The 20,334-nt window shown below is 38.8% G+C and overlaps 1 protein-coding gene across 1 annotated transcript in view; it reads left to right on the top strand.

Moving 5' to 3' along the window:
* LOC138854392 (uncharacterized protein DDB_G0286299-like) overlaps nucleotides 1-20,334 on the top strand; it is a 111,121-nt gene that overhangs the window by 81,622 nt on the left and 9,165 nt on the right. Inside the window, exons 2-3 of the mRNA XM_070097331.1 lie at nucleotides 3,388-3,565; nucleotides 9,367-9,574. Of these exons, the coding sequence (XP_069953432.1) occupies nucleotides 3,388-3,565; nucleotides 9,367-9,533 (345 nt within the window). The 3' untranslated portion in view covers nucleotides 9,534-9,574. The remainder of the gene's footprint in view (nucleotides 1-3,387; nucleotides 3,566-9,366; nucleotides 9,575-20,334) is intronic.

Consider the following 20,334-nt stretch of genomic DNA (forward strand, 5'->3'; position numbering starts at 1 on the left):
GGGAAAATAGCCAAGATGTGAGTGCAAAAAGTGCATCTTCACACTTATTCTAGACCGTAGTTGTTGGAAACTTGAAATCAGGTCTTGGATCATTTTTTCATATTGGGGGAGTGCCTGTTTCTCAGAAAGTTGTGGACAATCTGCTTGAATGAAAACCAGGCATTCACTGCGACACCTGCTAATGCTTCATCAAAACGCTCGTCCTTCATCAATTCCCGAATCTGAGGGCCAACAAAGATTCCTGTCTTTAGCTTGCCTTCACTTATATGAGGAAACTTTGACTCCAGGTACTTGAAAGCAGTTCCATTCTTGTTCAAGGCCTTCACCAAATTTTCATAAGCCCTAATTTGATGTGGAGTGGTGGCAGCAGAATTTTCTTGGGGTCAACTAGTGATGCAGTTTCACATTGTGATTTCCGCATAAAAAGCTGGTTCTTGGTGGCCAGTCTTTTTGCTCATAGTGCTGGCTGTCTGCCCTACTATCCCAAAGACAGAAAACAAGGATACTACTTGGTGTATTCACTTTGAAGACCTAGTAGGAGAGCAATAACTTTTAAATCACCACAAATGAGAAAATTGTGATTCTGGTACTTGATTGCAGATATTAGTGTTTTCATATTTGCATAAGTTTCTGACATTTGGACACTGGCCATTTGCCACAGATGCAGCTGTGTTGCCATTGTAGAGAAGTACAGCCTTTAAACTTCTTTTAGAATAATCAGTGAAGAATCTCCATTCACCTGCTTTGTATGACATCCCCATGTGTTCAATAAGGCCAGAAATATTTGAACAGAAAACTAAAGATTCCTCTTTGTCAGAGAACTGAGTGAATTTCGCTTCATGATGACAGTACCAAGCGAATGTTGTTCCAGGAGCTAGAAGCCTGTGTTCCTTCAGTCTAGGGCCAAGTAACTGTGCACTTTTGTTTGGAAGGTTAAGGTCTCTCACCAAGTCATTGAGCTCAGCTTCGTTGAAGGGTTTGGGATCATCATTTGTTGGTAGTTCATAGTCTACTTCCATCTCCTTAGAATCACTGGTATCAGACTCTGATGAAATTTGCCATGTCTTAGGTGGCACAGGTACAGGAATATCTTCAGAGTGTGGAACAGGCTTTAATGCTGAAGGAATATTTGGGTATATTATGTGATCTTTAGTCTTCTTGTTGAATCCAGCTACTTTAGCCATACAAAAGTAGCAGTCATCATGATGGTTCATCTGCTCCTGCCATACCATTGGTACTCTAAAGGGCATTTGGAGCTTACTGATGTAACTCTTGCAAGCTTTGTGTGGTGCAAATGGTTTATCCTGGTCTCCAAGTTTGCAGCCAAAATAAGCAAAGTAGCTGCGCTTTGGTAAAGGAGTAATGTTGCTCCGGGAATCTGAAGGGGTGAATTGCCCCCAGACAGCAAAATATGTTTCGTGAATTTATGCAGCCTTGAGACATATTAATAATCTGAAAATAAGGAAAAATATATTAGATTTAACATTTAAGTCAATATAAGGTAAGCATTTTAATTGGTAATATACCATTTTCTCATTTACTTATGTTATATGAAAAGAGAAAAGTAACGTTTCCATAGAACTTGACAACTAGATGTGATAGAGATGAATAAAAAACACAGTGAATCACTATTTTCCATATATTTTTTTATATATATACCGAAAAAGATACCATAGAATCAATAAAAAAAGTCATGCAGACCAATGTAATCAAGGAAGCCTGACCATAGGCAGTGTGTGAGGGGTACCGAACAAGATACCATAGAATCAATAAAAAAAGTCATGCAGACCAGTGTAATCAAGGAAGCCTGACCATAGGCAACATGTGAGGGGTAGAAAAATCTCATAGAACCAACCACAGGTACGGAGCTCTCTTGGACTGAGGCTGTGTTGCCAGACAAGGATGGCCATGCTAACGGAGCTAGTCGGAGTGAACCTCCATTGAGTAGAAATAATGTAGACAACGGTAAGAGTGCTCTAAGAAAGGGAAACTATAGACCATAATCTTTTCATAAAAATAGCTTTAGTATATCTACAGGTGGGTGATCAAAGTTGCCTCCCTTCAATGATGGGGAGGGGGGGGGGGTTGATGTCAGTGAGAGTCTCTTGATCCACAGAATTGGAGCTACCCTCCGCTTCCTTGGATTAAACCTGATTATTTCCCATTCCCCAGGTGCTGTATGACCCCTACAGGTTTAGTGCTTGCCCAATAATATAATAATGATCGAGGTCACCAACATCCACAATCAGTGGTAAATAAAGAAGAACCTCACTGTTACTCTTTTGAAGGTAAGACAATCTCAAGTTAACCAAAGTGACTGACATCAGTCTCACTAAGGAAATCCTTCAAAATTACAGAATGATTTTCTTGTACTTACTGTTCTCATGTAACATGACACCTTTTTGAGGTCATCTGAGATATTCTTGATGCCCCAGGTTTTTTTGGCAGTTTTCAGATCTGAATGATCACTCACTGTACTTGCTGATTTGTTGATTTTTGGCTCTGGACTTCATCTCTTCAGCTATTTCAGTTAGCATTATTGGGTCTGGACTTCTGGATCTTATACTACCTACTCTTGCCTTCACCACTTTCATTTGACTCATTCCACATTTCTGTCACCTTCAATGGTAGAAGGCCATCCCCAGCTAGCTGGGTGTGACCAGCTGCTTTTGACAGGTACAAACCTCTTCTTGCTTTAATTAAGGCCATCTTGGGAAGATGGTATGGGAGCCTGGCTCACCAGATGGTTGCCATTGCTTCAGGCCACATGAGGGTTATTCTACTGTCTTATTCATGGAATAGATCAGATTCAGAATGGACAAGCTCTGAGAGTTTGTGCAAATCTTAATAAATTACAAAATTACTTTTTGAATTTTATATCTTATTATTCGCTGAAATGTAATAATGGTTCACAGTATTTATTTAATGTTTTTGCTATGGTATATAAAATTCATGCTGTGTGTCTACACTCAGTGATCACCCTATTATTTTTATAGCACAGTATTTATTCTTGCGCACATCTTTAATCCTTTCCATATATCCAGTATTCCCATATTCCTTAATAATATAGGCGTTTTGTAAACTTCATCCAACCTTCCGGTTTAAAGCTCTTCACTCACTTATCTCCTATTCCAATGGAGCTTTTGGGATTATGTTTTCCCATGAATATAATAAAATTCAACTCACTTATGCATCTTTTGATGCTCTTCTCCAAATTGTCCAGATCAGGTGCTTTGTACTATCTACCAGATGTATATTCTTAGATACATATATTATTTTTCACAGCATAAGCAAATTATCCATCAGTTACTGAGTAGATGATGATTCCCCAAGTCTTACTAAATTACATCAGAATTGAAGTCTTCAGTGACTGTAATTTTGTTACAGAGAAAGAGTCGCACCAGCACAGTATCTCGGGCTACTTCTGAGGGTGAAGCATTACTGAAAGAAATGGGTTTTGAGGACAAGGAAACACCTGGCCGGCGGAGAACCAGGGCAGCTATTAGGGGGGATGTGTACACACCTCCAACTAAGAAAGAAAGGAAGGCAACAGCCACACCAGGAAGTAAGTATGCTCTTAATAATATAATACTACTAATGATGATTGTTTACTACATGTACATGTATCAGATCACTTTTTAGTTGTAGCTACACTGAGAGTCAAAGGTAGATGGGATACAAGGAGAATAAAAGCATCAGGGAAGAGAGAGGTGAAGGTTTATAAACTAAAAGAGGAGGCAGTTAGGGTAAGATATAAACAGCTATTGGAGGATAGATGGGCTAATGAGAGCATAGGCAATGGGGTCGAAGAGGTATGGGGTAGGTTTAAAAATGTAGTGTTAGAGTGTTCAGCAGAAGTTTGTGGTTACAGGAAAGTGGGTGCGGGAGGGAAGAGGAGCGATTGGTGGAATGATGGTGTAAAGAGAGTAGTAAGGGAGAAAAAGTTAGCATATGAGAAGTTTTTACAAAGTAGAAGTGATGCAAGGAGGGAAGAGTATATGGAGAAAAAGAGAGAGGTTAAGAGAGTGGTGAAGCAATGTAAAAAGAGAGCAAATGAGAGAGTGGGTGAGATGTTATCAACAAATTTTGTTGAAAATAAGAAAAAGTTTTGGAGTGAGATTAACAAGTTAAGGAAGCCTAGAGAACAAATGGATTTGTCAGTTAAAAATAGGAGAGGAGAGTTATTAAATGGAGAGTTAGAGGTATTGGGAAGATGGAGGGAATATTTTGAGAAATTGTTAAATGTTGATGAAGATAGGGAAGCTGTGATTTTGTGTATAGGGCAAGGAGGAATAACATCTTGTAGGAGTGAGGAAGAGCCGGTTGTGAGTGTGGGGGAAGTTCGTGAGGCAGTAGGTAAAATGAAAGGGGGTAAGGCAGCCGGGATTGATGGGATAAAGATAGAAATATTAAAAGCAGGTGGGGATATAGTTTTGGAGCGGTTGATGCAATTATTTAATAAATGTATAGAAGAGGGTAAGGTACCTAGGGATTGGCAGAGAGCATGCATAGTTCCTTTGTATAAAGGCAAAGGGGACAAAAGAGAGTGCAAAAATTATAGGGGGATATGTCTGTTGAGTATACCTGGTAAAGCATATGGTAGAGTTATTATTGAAAGAATTAAGAGTAAGACGGAGAATAGGATAGCAGATGAACAAGGAGGCTTTAGGAAAGGTAGGGGGTGTGTGGACCAGGTGTTTACAGTGAAACATATAAGTGAACAGTATTTAGATAAGGCTAAAGAGGTTTTTGTGGCATTTATGGATTTGGAAAAGGCGTATGACAGTGTGGATAGGGGGGCAATGTGGCAGATGTTGCAGGTGTATGGTATAGGAGGTAGGTTACTGAAAGTAGTGATGAGTTTTTACGAGGATAGTGAGGCTCAAGTTAGAGTATGTAGGAAAGAGGGAGATTATTTCCCAGTAAAAGTAGGCCTTAGACAAGGATGTGTGATGTCACCGTGGTTGTTTAATATACAGTGGACCCCCGCATAACGATTACCTCCGAATGCGACCAATTATGTAAGTGTATTTATGTAAGTGCGTTTGTACGTGTATGTTTGGGGGTCTGAAATGGACTAATCTACTTCACAATATTTCTTATGGGAACAAATTCGGTCAGTACTGGCACCTGAACATACTTCTGGAGTGAAAAAATATCGTTAACCGGGGGTCCACTGTATTTATAGATGGGGTTGTAAGAGAAGTAAATGCGAGGGTCTTGGCAAGAGGCGTGGAGTTAAAAGATAAAGAATCACATATAAAGTGGGAGTTGTCACAGTTGCTCTTTGCTGATGACACTGTGCTCTTGGGAGATTCTGAAGAGAAGTTGCAGAGGTTGGTGGATGAATTTGGTAGGGTATGCAAAAGAAGAGAATTAAAAGTGAATACAGGAAAGATTAAGGTTATGAGGATAAGAAAAAGATTAGGTGATGAAAGATTGGATATCAGATTGGAGGGAGAGAGTATGGAGGAGGTGAATGTATTCAGATATTTGGGAGTGGACGTGTCAGCGGATGGGTCTATGAAAGATGAGGTGAATCATAGAATTGATGAGGGGAAAAGGGTGAGCGGTGCACTTAGGAGTCTGTGGAGACAAAGAACTTTGTCCTTGGAGGCAAAGAGGGGAATGTATGAGAGTATAGTTTTACCAGCGCTCTTATATGGGTGTGAAGCATGGGTGATGAATGTTGCAGCGAGGAGATGGCTGGAGGGAGTGGAGGTGTCATGTCTGAGGGCAATGTGTGGTGTGAATATAATGCAGAGAATTCGTAGTTTGGAAGTTAGGAAGAGGTGCGGGATTACCAAAACTGTTGTCCAGAGGGCTGAGGAAGGGTTGTTGAGGTGGTTCAGACATGTAGAGAAAATGGAGCGAAACAGGATGACTTCAAGAGTGTATCAGTTTGGAGTGGAAGGAAGGCAGGGTAGGGGTTGGCCTAGGAAAGGTTGGAGGGAGGGGGTAAAGGAGGTTTTGTGTGCCAGGGGCTTGGACATCCAGTGGGCATGCGTGAGCGTGTTTGATAGGAGTGAATGGAGACAAATGGTTTTTAATACTTGACGTGCTGTTGGAGTGTGAGCAAAGTAACATTTATGAAGGGATTCAGGGAAACCGGCAGGCCGGGCTTGAGTCCTGGAGATGGGGAGTACAGTGCCTGCACTGAAGGAGGGGTGTTAATGTTGCAGTTTAAAAACTGTAGTGTAAAGCACCCTTCTGGCAAGACAGTGATGGAGTGAATGATGGTGAAAATTTTTCTTTTTCGGGCCACCCTGCCTTGGTGGGAATCGGCCAGTGTGTTAATAAAATAAAATAATAAATGTACATGGTATACAGTCCTAGTTGACATCAGTGACATACTACTATAGAGAGAACCCCTTGTTATGCTGAGCATTTCAGGCAAATTAGGTCAGTGTCCCTGGATGCGACCCACACCAGTCGACCAACACCCAGGTACCATTTTACTGATGGGGAACATTAACAACAGGTGTAAAGAAACACGCTCAATGTTTCTACCCTGGCTGGGAATCGAACCCAGGCCCTTGCCACCAGGACACCAGATCAAAAACTGTAAAATGGAACCCATGATTTTTGTACTTAGAATTAATCAGCCATACAGATGTGTTGTGTTTTGAATACATTAACTTGTACAAAATTTTATGTCATTAAAACAGTTTTCTGTGTTAAGATAGAATTAGTAAAAAATTTAATGTCATTAAAAACAGTTTTCTGTGTTAAGATAGAATTACAGTAGGGCCCCATTTTACGATGTTTTGCATTATGACGTTCTGCTAATATGGACATTTCAAATTATGGCCAAAACTCGCTCTACAGCTCCCCCCACCTGACTTTCTAATATGGTCACCACACCCCACCTGGTTTGTTTACATTTTCTGTGAACACCACATCTCTCCATTATGTCCAGAAATTTTCCAAAATTTCATATTAATACACAATAAAACTCACTTTATTCCTCTCCACTGAAACTCTCCTACCCCCTTCAGCTTTGTTTCACTTAAAGCCAGGACATCCAGCTTCTTCTCATTCATAACATCCACAATCATCTCTTTCTTATCATCTGCACAACATCCACGCACATTCAGACTTCCCACTTTGACAATTTTCTTCTTCTTATTCTTTTTAGTAATCTTTACAGGAAAAGGGGTTACTAGCCCATTGTTCCCGGCATTTTAGTTGACTTTTACAACACGCATGGCTTACGGAGGAAAGATTCTTATTCCACTTCCCCATGGATATAAAAGGAAAATTAATAAGACCAAGAACTATTAAGATAAAATCAAAGAAAACTCAGATGAGTGTGTATAAATAAATGTGTACATGTATGTGTAGTATGACCTAAGTGTACTTTAAATGTTGTAGTATATTACGTGAGGGGGAGGGGTAGGTGGCCTGGCCTAGCTGGCTACCATACCTCCCACACCTGACTTCCTACAAATAAATACTGTACTACTTACCTCTAACCTTACATTAGGACTACAAATATTTTAAGGTAAGTAATGAGTGTGCTGTATGTGTATTTTACTTTTTATTGTTTTTAATGCCTAGTTCTATAGCTAACTTAATATATGTTAGTGTAAACTTATCTGGCATTTACAAGTGGAAAAAAATGGCGTTCTTGCTTTCTGGCAGTGTCCGCTTTCCGGCAGTAACCTGGAACCTAATCTGCCATATAAGTGGGGCTCTGCTGTACACCATAGTTATTTACTAAGGTTCTACAGGAGCTAGGCTTAGAGTTCCTGCATGAATATTATTTTTATACAAAAGTACTCTACTATACAATTACCTTTTGTAACCGCTTGCAAGTTTCAATTGCAAAAGAACTCATACTATGTAGTAATTGTTATAAACTGTTTCTAATGCAAATTTAAGTTGTTTCACTTAAGATAGTATGTATACAAAAACCTCACTTGTAATTTTGAGAATGTGTACTGTAAGATTGTCTTGTTTATTTGTGATATTGTATATCCGGCAATCGGTAATCCGGTTCCATCAATAATCCAGCAATAATTTTGGCTAGCATAATATCAAATTTCTGGGGTTGCCTCACCAACCAATTGCTACTGTTTGGTGGTGCCACTTGCTGTACAAGTCATTCCAGTTTCATTTTCTCCATTGATTGTTATAACCTGCTCACTTTTAGCCCTAGCCATGGTTCCAACGAATATAAGGAATGCTTCTCATTGTGCAAAGCACATACACCATACAGTGTCCATAAACGATAAGATGGCTTTGAAGCTACTGCCGGTCACCGTGAGCTCAGCTCACTCAGATAAGCTGTGACTGGTAAATTTGGGCCTACATGTGAGAGAATAGGTCAATGTGGTAAGTATACACTATATAAAAAAATCCTGCAGCACACAGTGCATAATAAGAAAAAAATGGAATGATAGCCGTGCTTTTGGTGTAAAACAGTGACTTCTGTGGTGTATTTTCGTATAGTTTATATAGATGTATTCTCATGTTTTTGGTCTCATTTGATAGAATTGAAGATATATTACAGAAATAGATGTGGTTTTGATTGGTTTCAAGCCGGAAAGTGCCTTAAAATTGAGCTCATAGTAGCGGAAACGTTCGATTTTTGCCAATGTTCAAGAGTAAACAAATGACCACTCCAATACGTGCTCAACTGGCTGGTCTAATACGCCGCCACGAATGGGTTGACATTATTTATACAATTATTACAATAATGCAGTAGTCTGCATAACAGTAAATCTTCTATTTTTTTGTGTGAATAAAAATTCAATATGGAAAGCAAGTGTAATGTAAGAGGGGCCTGGAGACATAACTAATGAACAGAGAAAATGTTATTTTAGTGCCAGGAATGTCTACATTGTTTTTTTCTGGACCCTATTTTGTAATTGGCATCTCTTGAAATTTGTGTGAAATTGGCCAAATTATCAATTCCTGATCACTTTATTGGGTAGTTAAAATAGGTAAATGGGCAGTTTCTTGTACCCAGTTGACAGAATAGAAGGAATACTAGTAAAATAGCTATGAGTTTAGTAGACTGGAACAATGGAATGGGCCAAAAATAGGGCCTAAATTGGGTGAAATTGCTGATGCCTAAATATCGCTGTTGTGTTAAGTGTATTCTAACCTAACCACTCTGTAATCCGGCAAAATCACTAATCCGGCACCCTACAGGTCCCGATGATGCCGGATTAGTGATGGTATAGTATTTGATGTTATAAAATTCTTTTGATGTTTGTTTATAATGCTTCATAACACACAAACTTTAAGTTTAATGCAGTATCACAATGATTAGAAAATTAAAGACTAGACATGAAAATTTAACAAATTGACAAAGAAATAAACAGGCTCATTCCAGTATTTATTTTTAACATGATTTAGGTGGGCGCAGAGGCCGACCTCCTAAGAAGAGCGAAGAGAAGAAGCAAGAAACAGAAGCTGATGAAGAAGAAGAGAAGAAAGAGGAGGCTGACGAAAAGAAAAAGGAGGATACTGCAGCTGAAGATTCTAGTGCAGATGGAGAAGCTGAAGAGGAAAAGAAAGAATGAAGGGAACACAGTGGAGCTATGGTACAAATATTTACCTGATGGTGAGATACAGTATATTAAAATACTAGTTTTTACTCTTTCACATTGCACCCAATCTCCTTTTGAACCAACACTTCACTTTCACTTAGGTCTGAATGAAAGTGATAAAATATTCATGTAACTGCTTGTATTGTTAATCAGTATAATTACTGCCATAAAAACTAATGTGTAAGTTGGTCTCAACTTTTTTTTTTTAGCTAAAATATTTGATTTAGACCTATACCCTTCATATAAGTCAACCCCCAATGATGTCCATATAATTAATCTTTTCATATCTTGGTTCATTATTTTTTGTTTCCCTTACCAAAATCTGTCCTTTCTAGTAATTATTTCTTATGAATGTTAGTATTAATCAAATTAGAAAATTATTTAAATTTGTTTAGCCAAAACACAAATGGAAGAGCCATACAATTTTTCTTGTGACTAAAGTTGTTTTCTGTGGGTTGACCATATGAAAAATTGAAATGGAGTTAAAATTATACATTAAGAAATGGAGTTATTTTCCTCTTGTGAGCTGGGTTCAGAGTAAAATTATTATTTTCTAGAGATTGTCAAATGCATTCATGTTCTGTCATTCTTGGATACAAATCACCCAAGAAATAAAATTAGTGCAGAAAAACTTGGGCTGGGATGTAATGATAGGAAAACTCTCAGAAGTCTTCAAATCTATATCAAAGGTACAGTATAAGACATGTATTGAAAACCAAATACTATAGGATTTTGTTGAAAATTTGGTTACAGGGTGTCACATGCCCAAATCTGTTTTCTTTATATTAACGATTTCTTATTATATTAAAAACAAGTGCTTAACCTGTGTAGGTTCGTATAACTACCCACTCTTAGGAATGCTAATATTAACCCTTTCAGGGTCCGTCCTGTAGATCTATGGCTTTGAAGCTGTAGATCTACACCAAAATTCTGGCGGCTTCAAATTTAGAGCAAGATGGCTGGTAGGCCTACATCTAAGAGAATGGGTCTGTGTGGTCAGTGTGCGCAGTAAACAAAAAATCAAGTCACCCGCATTGCATTGTAGGAATGCCATCTCAGTACACTTTGTTCATCATGTCTGGTGGAAAGGAAGCTCTCACTCCCTGGTGAATTTTGACTCTCCTCTTCCCAAGTTATAGTTAGAACACTGATGGAAATGGATCTGAACAGGAATTCTATGGTTTTGAACCATATGGTACATTGTACCATATGGTACAATGGTACCATATGGTACAATGGTATCATATGGTACAGTATACCATAAGGTACAGTGTACTATATGGTATATTATACCATATGGTACATGGTACAAGGACCCTAATGGAAATAAGTAACTTTAACTTTTTTGGGTTATCCTAGGTTCTGCACACACATGCTGCTATCATGCTATACAATGGTCCCTCGTTTTTCGTAATTAATCCGTTCCTGGAGGAGCTACTATAAACGAAATTTACGATTTGCGAATCAATTTTCCCCATAAGAAATAATGTAAATACAATTAATCCGTTCCTGACACCCAGAAGTATTAAAAAAAAAATTTTTTTTACATGAAATATACATGTAGTACATAAACAATACAATGGGACATGATGAATGAAACATTAACAGCATAACACTTACCTTTACTGGAGATTCTTCTTAGTGTATGGGAGACTGGAGGAGGAGAGAGATTGGATTGTTTACAGTTTGGAAGGGGAATCCCCTTCCAACAACACCTCAGGTACCAATTGCTTCTCTCTCTGGGGTTGCTTCTCTTCTCTGTTTCTTAATGCCACTAGGACCACCTTGAGAGTCACTCTAGTCCTGTCTTGCAAAGTAACTGTGGAGAGAGCTGTTTCTGGCGTCTCTTTAACACTTCCCTAAAATGGCCCAAGACTTTGTCACTGTACATACTTCTCACCTTCTTTACCACAGGAGCTTTCTTTGGAGCCATGGTAGCTTATTTAGTACTTGCAAGCACTAAAATGAGTGGAATATTATGAAATATTTCGTAGGAGCACTTGAGGGGACCTTCACTCACTGGTAAACATTGCCCGACTGGCTGGGTAGGGAGGCCGCCCCGGCTCACACCGTGCGTATGCATCCCGGACGAACTACTATTCGCGAGTCAACCTATGAAAAGCGAGTCCATGTTTATACGAAAAGACCCCTATGATTGGCGAGGGACCACTGTATATGATAATCTGTGTAACTGTATTTGTGTATACTGTACCTGAATAAACTTAGGACGCCACATGTGCTCGAGTTTATTCAGGTATACACAAATACAGTTACAAAGATTATTATACATAGCATATGTGTAAAGGTCCTAGGATAATCCTAAAAAGTCAGAGTGACTTATTTCCATTGGGGTCCCTGTATCTTTACCATATGGTACCCTATACCATATGCAATTCCACAGGGACTGAGTACATCTCGTTGCCCTACACCTGGAATAGGCAGTAAAAGTGACGATGATGTTGCTACAATTGGGATGGATAGACCACATGTGTCAGTAGGCGGTGGTGGTGCTATGAGCATGCAGCATGCATCACCAACCCAGACTGGGAGTGAGTCTGAGACTCAAGCCGCTGACTCATCAGTTCCAGGACAAAGCGCATTGTCATCCACTAGTGGAAGGAGATGACTGTGGCTGAAATGTATTTGTTATTTGCATCAATTATGCTTATGCCTCGTGTCTATAAGCATAATATAAAATCATACTGGTTCACAGATGAGTAAGACACCATTGTGCATGACACCTTGTTTCAAAGGCTTTCACAGACTGCAGCAGTTCTAGGAACATGTCCAGTGACTGTACATATGTAAATATATAATAGAACATTACTAATATACAACATTTTTGTATGTTTTTTGTTGTAAACAATTATTGTAGACAAAATAATAATGAAAATATTAGTGCAATTATTGTGGTGAATACAATGGGTGTACATATATACATTATGCATTATATTGGTCTTACAGGCCACAAATGTTACTGGAAAAAGAAAACTATATTAGAAAAGAAAAGAAAAAAGGAATAAAACTGTAAAATACAAAGATGTGACTTGACAGAAGTCGCGGATGTTATCGCCACCCAGTCATTGAGGGTCAACGTCACGCCTCTGTTACCTATAGAAAAACATCTTTAATTCTGTAAGTTTTTTTTTTTTTTTTTTAAATTCGTGGACCCTGGCTGTCGCTCTGAGATTTGGTCTCTGGACCATGAAAGGGTTAACTAGATTAGAGCAATATTTAAACAGTTATGCATGAAAGCAGTATTTGAGTATTGGAAATTGGAGTAGCAAAATAGGACAGAGTGATTTTTGAAGAGATGGTTTAGTGTTTACCATTTTATACAAGTCAGCCTTAGTTTAAAATAAAGTTGTAAACTTAAATCGTATGCCAGTGTTTGAGTGTGTAGGCGATAAGCTCTTGTTATTTGCCTCACCTGTAAATTTCAAATGATTCTATTGAATTCTGTTCTATTATATTTGAATTCCTGTGTGATGTCAACTTATACTTTAATTATTTAGCATATCCCACTTTTTTACTACTTTTATATTGAGTATGTATTTTCTGAGGTATCTTTGACTTTGTTGGAGGTACAGTTTAATTACATGTCACATTTATTATTATTATTATTTTTATAGGTATATTAAAAATAAGGGCCAAATTTGTGTGTTTGATCTAACACATCATGTCCTATTATTTTAGATCATTTGTGGGCAGACTTAGTGAATTCTACTTTTCCAAAGTTTTTCCTATACATTCCACTATATTTTTTATGTATGTATGTATGTATGTTCTCCATGGGGAAGTGGAACAGAATTCTTCCTCCGTAAGCCATGCGTGTTGTAAGAGGCGACTAAAATGCCGGGAGCAAGGGGCTAGTAACCTCTTCTCCTGTATATATTACTAATTGTAAAAGGAGAAACTTTTGTTTTTCCTTTTGGGCCACCCCACCTCGGTGGGATACGGCCGGTGTGTTGAAAGAAAAGATGTATGTATGTACGTTACATGATGGTAGGATTGCTGGTGTCCTTTTTTCTGTCTCATAAACATGCAAGATTTCAGGTACATCTTACTACTTCTACTTACACTTAGGTCACACTACACGTACATGTACAAGCATATATATATATACATACCCCTCTGGGTTTTCTTCTATTTTTTTTCTAGTTCTTGTTCATTTCCCCTTATCTCCATGGGGAAGTGGAACAGAATTCTTCCTCCGTAAACCATGTGTGTTGTAAGAGGCGACTAAAATGCCGGAAGCAAGGGGCTAGTAACCCCTTCTCCTGTATATATTACTAAATGTAAAAGGAGAGACTTTCGTTTTTCCTTTTGGGCCACCCTGCCTCGGTGGGATACAGCCGGTGTGTTGAAAGAAAGAAAAGATGTATGTATGTATTGAATGAATGATGGTGAATGTGTTAACTTACTGTGCTTCTCTGCCTTGGCAGGAGATGGCCATTGAGGTAAAAAATTTTTTTTTTTATTTCCATGGCTGTCTCCCATTAAGGTAGGGTGACCCAAAAGGAAAACTCATTCATCATCATCATTCATTCTCTCACTGTCTTGCCAGAAGTGTGCTTACATCACAATTCCGATTACCCTCCAACTGCAGCTACCCCCACTCCTCCTTCAGAGTGCAGGCAGTGCCCTTCCAACTTCCAGGATTCGAGTCTAACCCAGTACTTGACCAGGCCTCGTGGGGGATCAGGGCCTGATCAACCAGACTGTTACTGTTGGCCACATGTGCAATGTATGAGTCACAGCCTGGCTGGTTAGGTAATGACTAGGTATCTGTCCATTTCCCTCTTGAAGGCATCCAGGGATAATCCCCCTACCCCTCCTTCCTTCTTCCCCCAGGCTTATACATAATCTTCATTATCCTGTTCCTCTCTATCCTCTTTACTTGCCCAGACCATCTTAACAACCCCTCCTCAGCTCTCTGAATTATGCTCTTGGTGACCCAACAGTCTTTTTTAATTTCTGTGTTCTGAATCCTTTGCATAGTACACCACACCTTGCTCTCAAACATGACATCTTCACTTTCTCCTGCCTCCTTTTCATTGCACTGTTCAAAATCCATGCCTCATTCATAAAAAGTGTTGGTACCACTATACTCTGGTACATTCCCTATTTTTGACCTCCATAGATAAACTTCTTTCTTTCCACAGATGCCTCAGCACACCACCTTTTTTCCCCCATCATCACTTTTATGGTTCACCTCATCTTTCATAGATCCATCTGCAGGTATGTCCACTCATAAATCTCTAAATACATTCACTTCCTCCATACTCCCTCTCTTCAGTCTGTTGTGCAATCTAACATTGCCTAGACTTCTTTTTTTTGACCCTCATCACTTTACTCTTTTCTACGTTCAGTTTAATTTTCTACTATATACCCTTCAGATTTTGTTCACCATCCTTTACAAGTTGGTGTCAGTATTGTCATCAACAGAGAACAGCAGTGATAATTCCCATTTTGTTAGATTCAACAGCTTTTAACCCTACACATCTTGCAGCATCCTACTATTCATTTCTTCTATAACTCCATATATAAATATGTTAAGCAACCATGGTAGTGTCACTTTCTCTATTTAAATCCCACTTCTGTGAAATATATCCCCTACTTACATACTGAGCCAGCCTCAATATCTTCATAAAAATTTTATTGCTTTTCATAACTTAACACCTGTTCCATTCATTTGCAATATCTGCCACATGTTACATTTTTTTTTTTTCAACAAGTCGGTCGTCTCCCACCAAGGCAGGGTGACCCAAAAAAGAAAGAAAATACTTTCATCATTCAACACTTTCACCACACTCACACATTATCACTGCTTTTGCAGAGGTGCTCAGAGTACAACAGTTTAGAAGCATATACGTATAAAGATACACAACATATCCCTCCAAACTGCCAATATCCCAAACCCCTCCTTTAAAGTGCAGGCATTGTACTTCCCATTTCCAGGACTCAAGTCTGACTATATGAAAATAACCGGTTTCCCTGAATCCCTTCACTAAATATTACCCTGCTCACACTCCAACAGATCGTCAGGTCCCAAGTATCATTCGTCTCCATTCACTCCTATCTAACACGCTCATGCACGCTTGCTGGAAGTCCAAGCCCCTCGCCCACAAAACCTCCTTTACCCCCTCTTTCCAACCCTTTCGAGGACGACCCCTACCCCTCTTTCCTTCCCCTATAGATTTATATGCTTTCCATGTCATTCTACTTTGATCCATTCTCTCTAAATGACCAAACCACCTCAACAACCCCTCTTCTGCCCTCTGACTAATGCTTTTATTAACTCCACACCTTCTCCTAATTTCATCACTCCGAATTTTCTGCATAATATTTACACAACACATTGCCCTTAAACAGGACATCTCCACTGCCTCCAACCGTCTCCTCGCTGCTGCATTTACCACCCAAGCTTCACACCCATATAAGAGTGTTGGTACTACTATACTTTCATACATTCCCTTCTTTGCCTCCATAGATAACATTTTTTAACTCCACATATACCTCAACGCACCACTCACCTTTTTTCCCTCATCAATTCTATGATTAACCTCATCCTTCATAAATCCATCCGCTGACACGTCAACTCCCAAGTATCTGAAAACATTCACTTCTTCCATACTCCTCCTCCCCAATTTGATATCCAATTTTTCTTTATCTAAATCATTTGATACCCTCATCACCTTACTCTTTTCTATGTTCACTTTCAACTTTCTACCTTTACACACATTCTCAAACTCATCCACTAACCTTTGCAATTTTTCTTTTGAATCTCCCATAAGCACAGTATCATCAGCGAAAAGTAACTGTGTCAATTCCCATTTTGAATTTGATTCCCCATAATTTAATCCCACCCCTCTCCCGAACACCCTAGCATTTACTTCTTTTACAACCCCATCTATAAATATACTAAACAACCATGGTGACATTACACATCCCTGTCTAAGACCTACTTTTACCGGGAAGTAATCTCCCTCTCTTCTACACACCCTAACCTGAGCCTCACTATCCTCATAAAAGCTCTTTACAGCATTTAGTAACTTACCACCTATTCCATATACACGTACTTGCAACATCTGCCACATTGATCCTCTATCCACTCTATCATATGCCTTTTCTAAATCCATAAATGCAATAAAAACTTCCCTACCTTTATCTAAATACTGTTCACATATATGCTTTAATGTAAACACTTGATCTACACATCCCCTACCCACTCTGAAGCCTCCTTGCTCATCCGCAATTCTACATTCTGTCTTACCTCTAATTCTTTCAATTATAACCCTACCGTATACTTTTCCTGGTATACTCAGTAAACTTATTCCTCTATAATTTTTACAATCTCTTTTGTCCCCTTTCCCTTTATATAAAGGGACTATACATGCTCTCCACCAATCCCTAGGTACCTTCCCCTCTTTCATACATTTATTAAACAGAAGTACCAACCACTCCAACACTATATCCCCCCCTGCTTTTAACATTTCTGTCATGATCCCATCAGTTCCAGCTGCTTTACCCCCTTTCATTCTACGTAATGCCTCACGTACCTCCACCACATTTACATTCTGCTCTTCTTCACTCCTAAAAGATGGTATACCTCCCTGGCCAGTGCATGAAATTACCGCCTCCCTTTCTTCCTCAACATTTAAAAGTTCCTCAAAATATTCTCGCCATCTACCTAATACCTCCCTCACATGTTACATGTCATTTCTAAATTCAAAAATGCAACAAGCAGTTCTTTACACTTATTAAAGTACTGCTTATTTATATGCTTCAGTGTGAACACTTGGTGAACACATCCCCTACCCATCCTAAATCCTCCCTGCTCCTCTGCAGTCCTCTTTTCTGTCTTATCTTAGCCTTTTCATTAATAATTCTACTATGCACTTTGCCTGGTATACTCACCATGCTTATTTCCCTATAATTCTTACTTGCATTCTTTTATTGTCCCCTTTTTTCCTTATACAATGGAAATTTTTATGCTTTTTATCAATCCTTAGGTACCTTTCTTTTCATTATATATTTAACAAATACACCAACCACTTTGGCCAACACTACATATATGTTTCTACCCACTTTAACATATGTCTTAATTCCATATGTTCAAGCTGCTTTATTTCCCCTACTGTATCTACAGCTTTACCTGCCTCAAGCACTTTGTCCACATCCACCTTGGACTCCTCCTTACTTGTGCAGTGTTATTCCTGCTTGCTCAGTGCATGAAATGACTGCCTCCCATTTATCATCAACATTCAAGAGCTCGTCAAAATATTCTCTCGATCTTTCAAGTACCAGCATCTTCCAGTCTAACATCTCCTTTTCTTCTGCTCTTAACTGCCAAAGTTTTTTGTTTGATTTCAATGGCCATCTCACACCAAAATAGGGTGACCAAAGGAAGGAAGCACTAATATGAATATAAATACAATTTCTTTACAATCTGAAAGCTATCCATTCAAGAACTTTTTGCCAAGACATCACTGAAACACATGCAGCTGTAAAATCACCTGGAATCTCTGGTGGATGATCCATCCATGAAAAACTGACTTCAGTACTATGATTCCTGATGAAGATGGCAAGAGCCATGATGAAGCCTTTGCCATGTCAAGTATTGGGTAGCTGCTTTCTGGAAAAGTGCTGTACTGTAGGTTGCCAGGGAACAGGAGGTGTTTTCTCAGTCAAACAAACACTTCTTTGAGTACACAGTTTCTTAGGTACCTATTCCTGTCCAGGCAGTGACCTGAGGACTGTGAGAACAGACAGTAAACCAAGAGGTTAAATAAACAAAGCTGAAAGCCAAGGTATTATTCAGAACTAAACAAGTGAAGTATAGAACACTACTTGGTTCCATCAACAGACAGATTTAAAAAATATTTCAACACCAGATAAATTCACAAGATCTGTACAATGCTTATGGAATTGACTGTGAGATGTAGGCAAAGTGAATTCAAAAGACACATCCACTGAAGAATGAAAAATGCATAGAAAGGAAATTAAACCCCTATGAATAAAGAAAAACAATTGCCAAACAGCAAACCAAAGGAAAAAGTAAAGAATCTCCACAATGGATGGCACCCCATACTAGCCCTGAAAGAAATGCTGACCTTGGCAGTTGTACCTTGGTCAAACAATTCATAAAGAAATACCAAGTATACCATACCAGTTCTCCCATACCTTTCTTTTTTTCCTCACTCCTAGCAACCTGTTGTAGATGTCTCCTTGTTGTGTGAGAGCATTCTCATAACTGAATTATTATATTCATGGGGAAGAGAAAGGGAAGGGTTGTCCTAATTCCTTTGATCAAGAGCAGTTGATCAGTATCAAGACATTGTATTCCTTGAAGGGTCCCATTCCTGAAGCCATGATGGTACTCTGTATTCTCTTATGTATTTTGCCAGTCAATTCTTTATCCTGCAAAATAATGTAAAGAATAATATGAATGTAAGGGATTTTTTTTTTTTCAACAAGTCGGCCGTCTCCCACTGAGGCAGGGTGACTCAAAAAAGAAAGAAAATCTCCAAAAAGAAAATACTTTCATCATCATTCAACACTTTCACCACACTCACACATTATCACTGTTTTTGCAGAGGTGCTCAGAATACAACAGTTTAGAAGCATACACATATAAAGATACACAACATATCCCTCCACACTGCCAGTATCCCAAACCCCTCCTTTATAGTGCAGGCATTGTACTTCTCATTTCCAGGACTCAAGTCCGACTATATGAAAGTAACCGGTTTCCCTGAATCCCTTCACTAAATATTACCCTGCTCACACTCCAACAGATCGTCAGGTCCCAAGTACCATTCGTCTCCATTCACTCCTATCTAAGACGCTCATGCACGCTTGCTGGAAGTCCAGGCCCCTTGCCCACAAAACCTCCTTTACCCCCTCTCTCCAACCCTTTCGAGGACGACCCCTACCCCCTATAGATTTATACTAGCTGTTAATTTAGGGTCTTCTGTCTGTCTTCTTTCTTGAATATTGGAATTATATTTTGTTTTAATGTTGCTAGTTGTGATGGGAGCTATCATTTGCTCAACCCCGTCTCTGTCAGAAGCCTTGATATTAAAAGTGCTGACAATATGGGGGAATTTTAGATAATTTTTTTTCTTCTGAAATGTTAGAGAATCTCTTTTTGAAGGTAATGACACCAAAAAACATGAAATTCGATGGAAACTTTATGAAATTACGCAGGCGTAAAGTTGGTGGTCTGGATGCAATTTACACTTAAGCGATTTCACCCAATTCGAATCTTATTTTGTGCCAGTTAATTTCATTGCACACTTTAACCAGATTCTTAGCTATTTTGCTAGTATACATTCCTTTCTATCAATTAAGCATAAGAAATTGCCCATTCAACTATCAAAACTACCCTATAAAGTGTACATAAGTCAATAATTTTGCCCAGTTTTACACAAAATTAAAAAATTCCAGTTTAGAAACAGTTCAAAATTAATGCTGTAGGCATTCCAGTCACTAAAGGAACCGTTTCACTGTCCAGACCTTTGATTAGAAGCGCTTACAGTGTCCATATTTAAAAAAAAAATCAGAAATGGTAAAGAATCTTTCTGAAGGTAATCCCACCAAAAATATGAAATTTGATGAAAACTTATGGAATTAAACATAAGCATTGTTAAGAGAGGTCTGGTCACAATTTAACCATCGGCAGTTTCGCTGACATAGAGGTCAGGGGTCCATCATATAATTCTACATCATGAACTAGGCTCACTCAAATAAGCTGTGAGTGGTAAATTTT

This window comes from Cherax quadricarinatus, chromosome 57, assembly GCF_038502225.1.
Source record: "Cherax quadricarinatus isolate ZL_2023a chromosome 57, ASM3850222v1, whole genome shotgun sequence".
NCBI lineage: Eukaryota > Metazoa > Arthropoda > Malacostraca > Decapoda > Parastacidae > Cherax > Cherax quadricarinatus.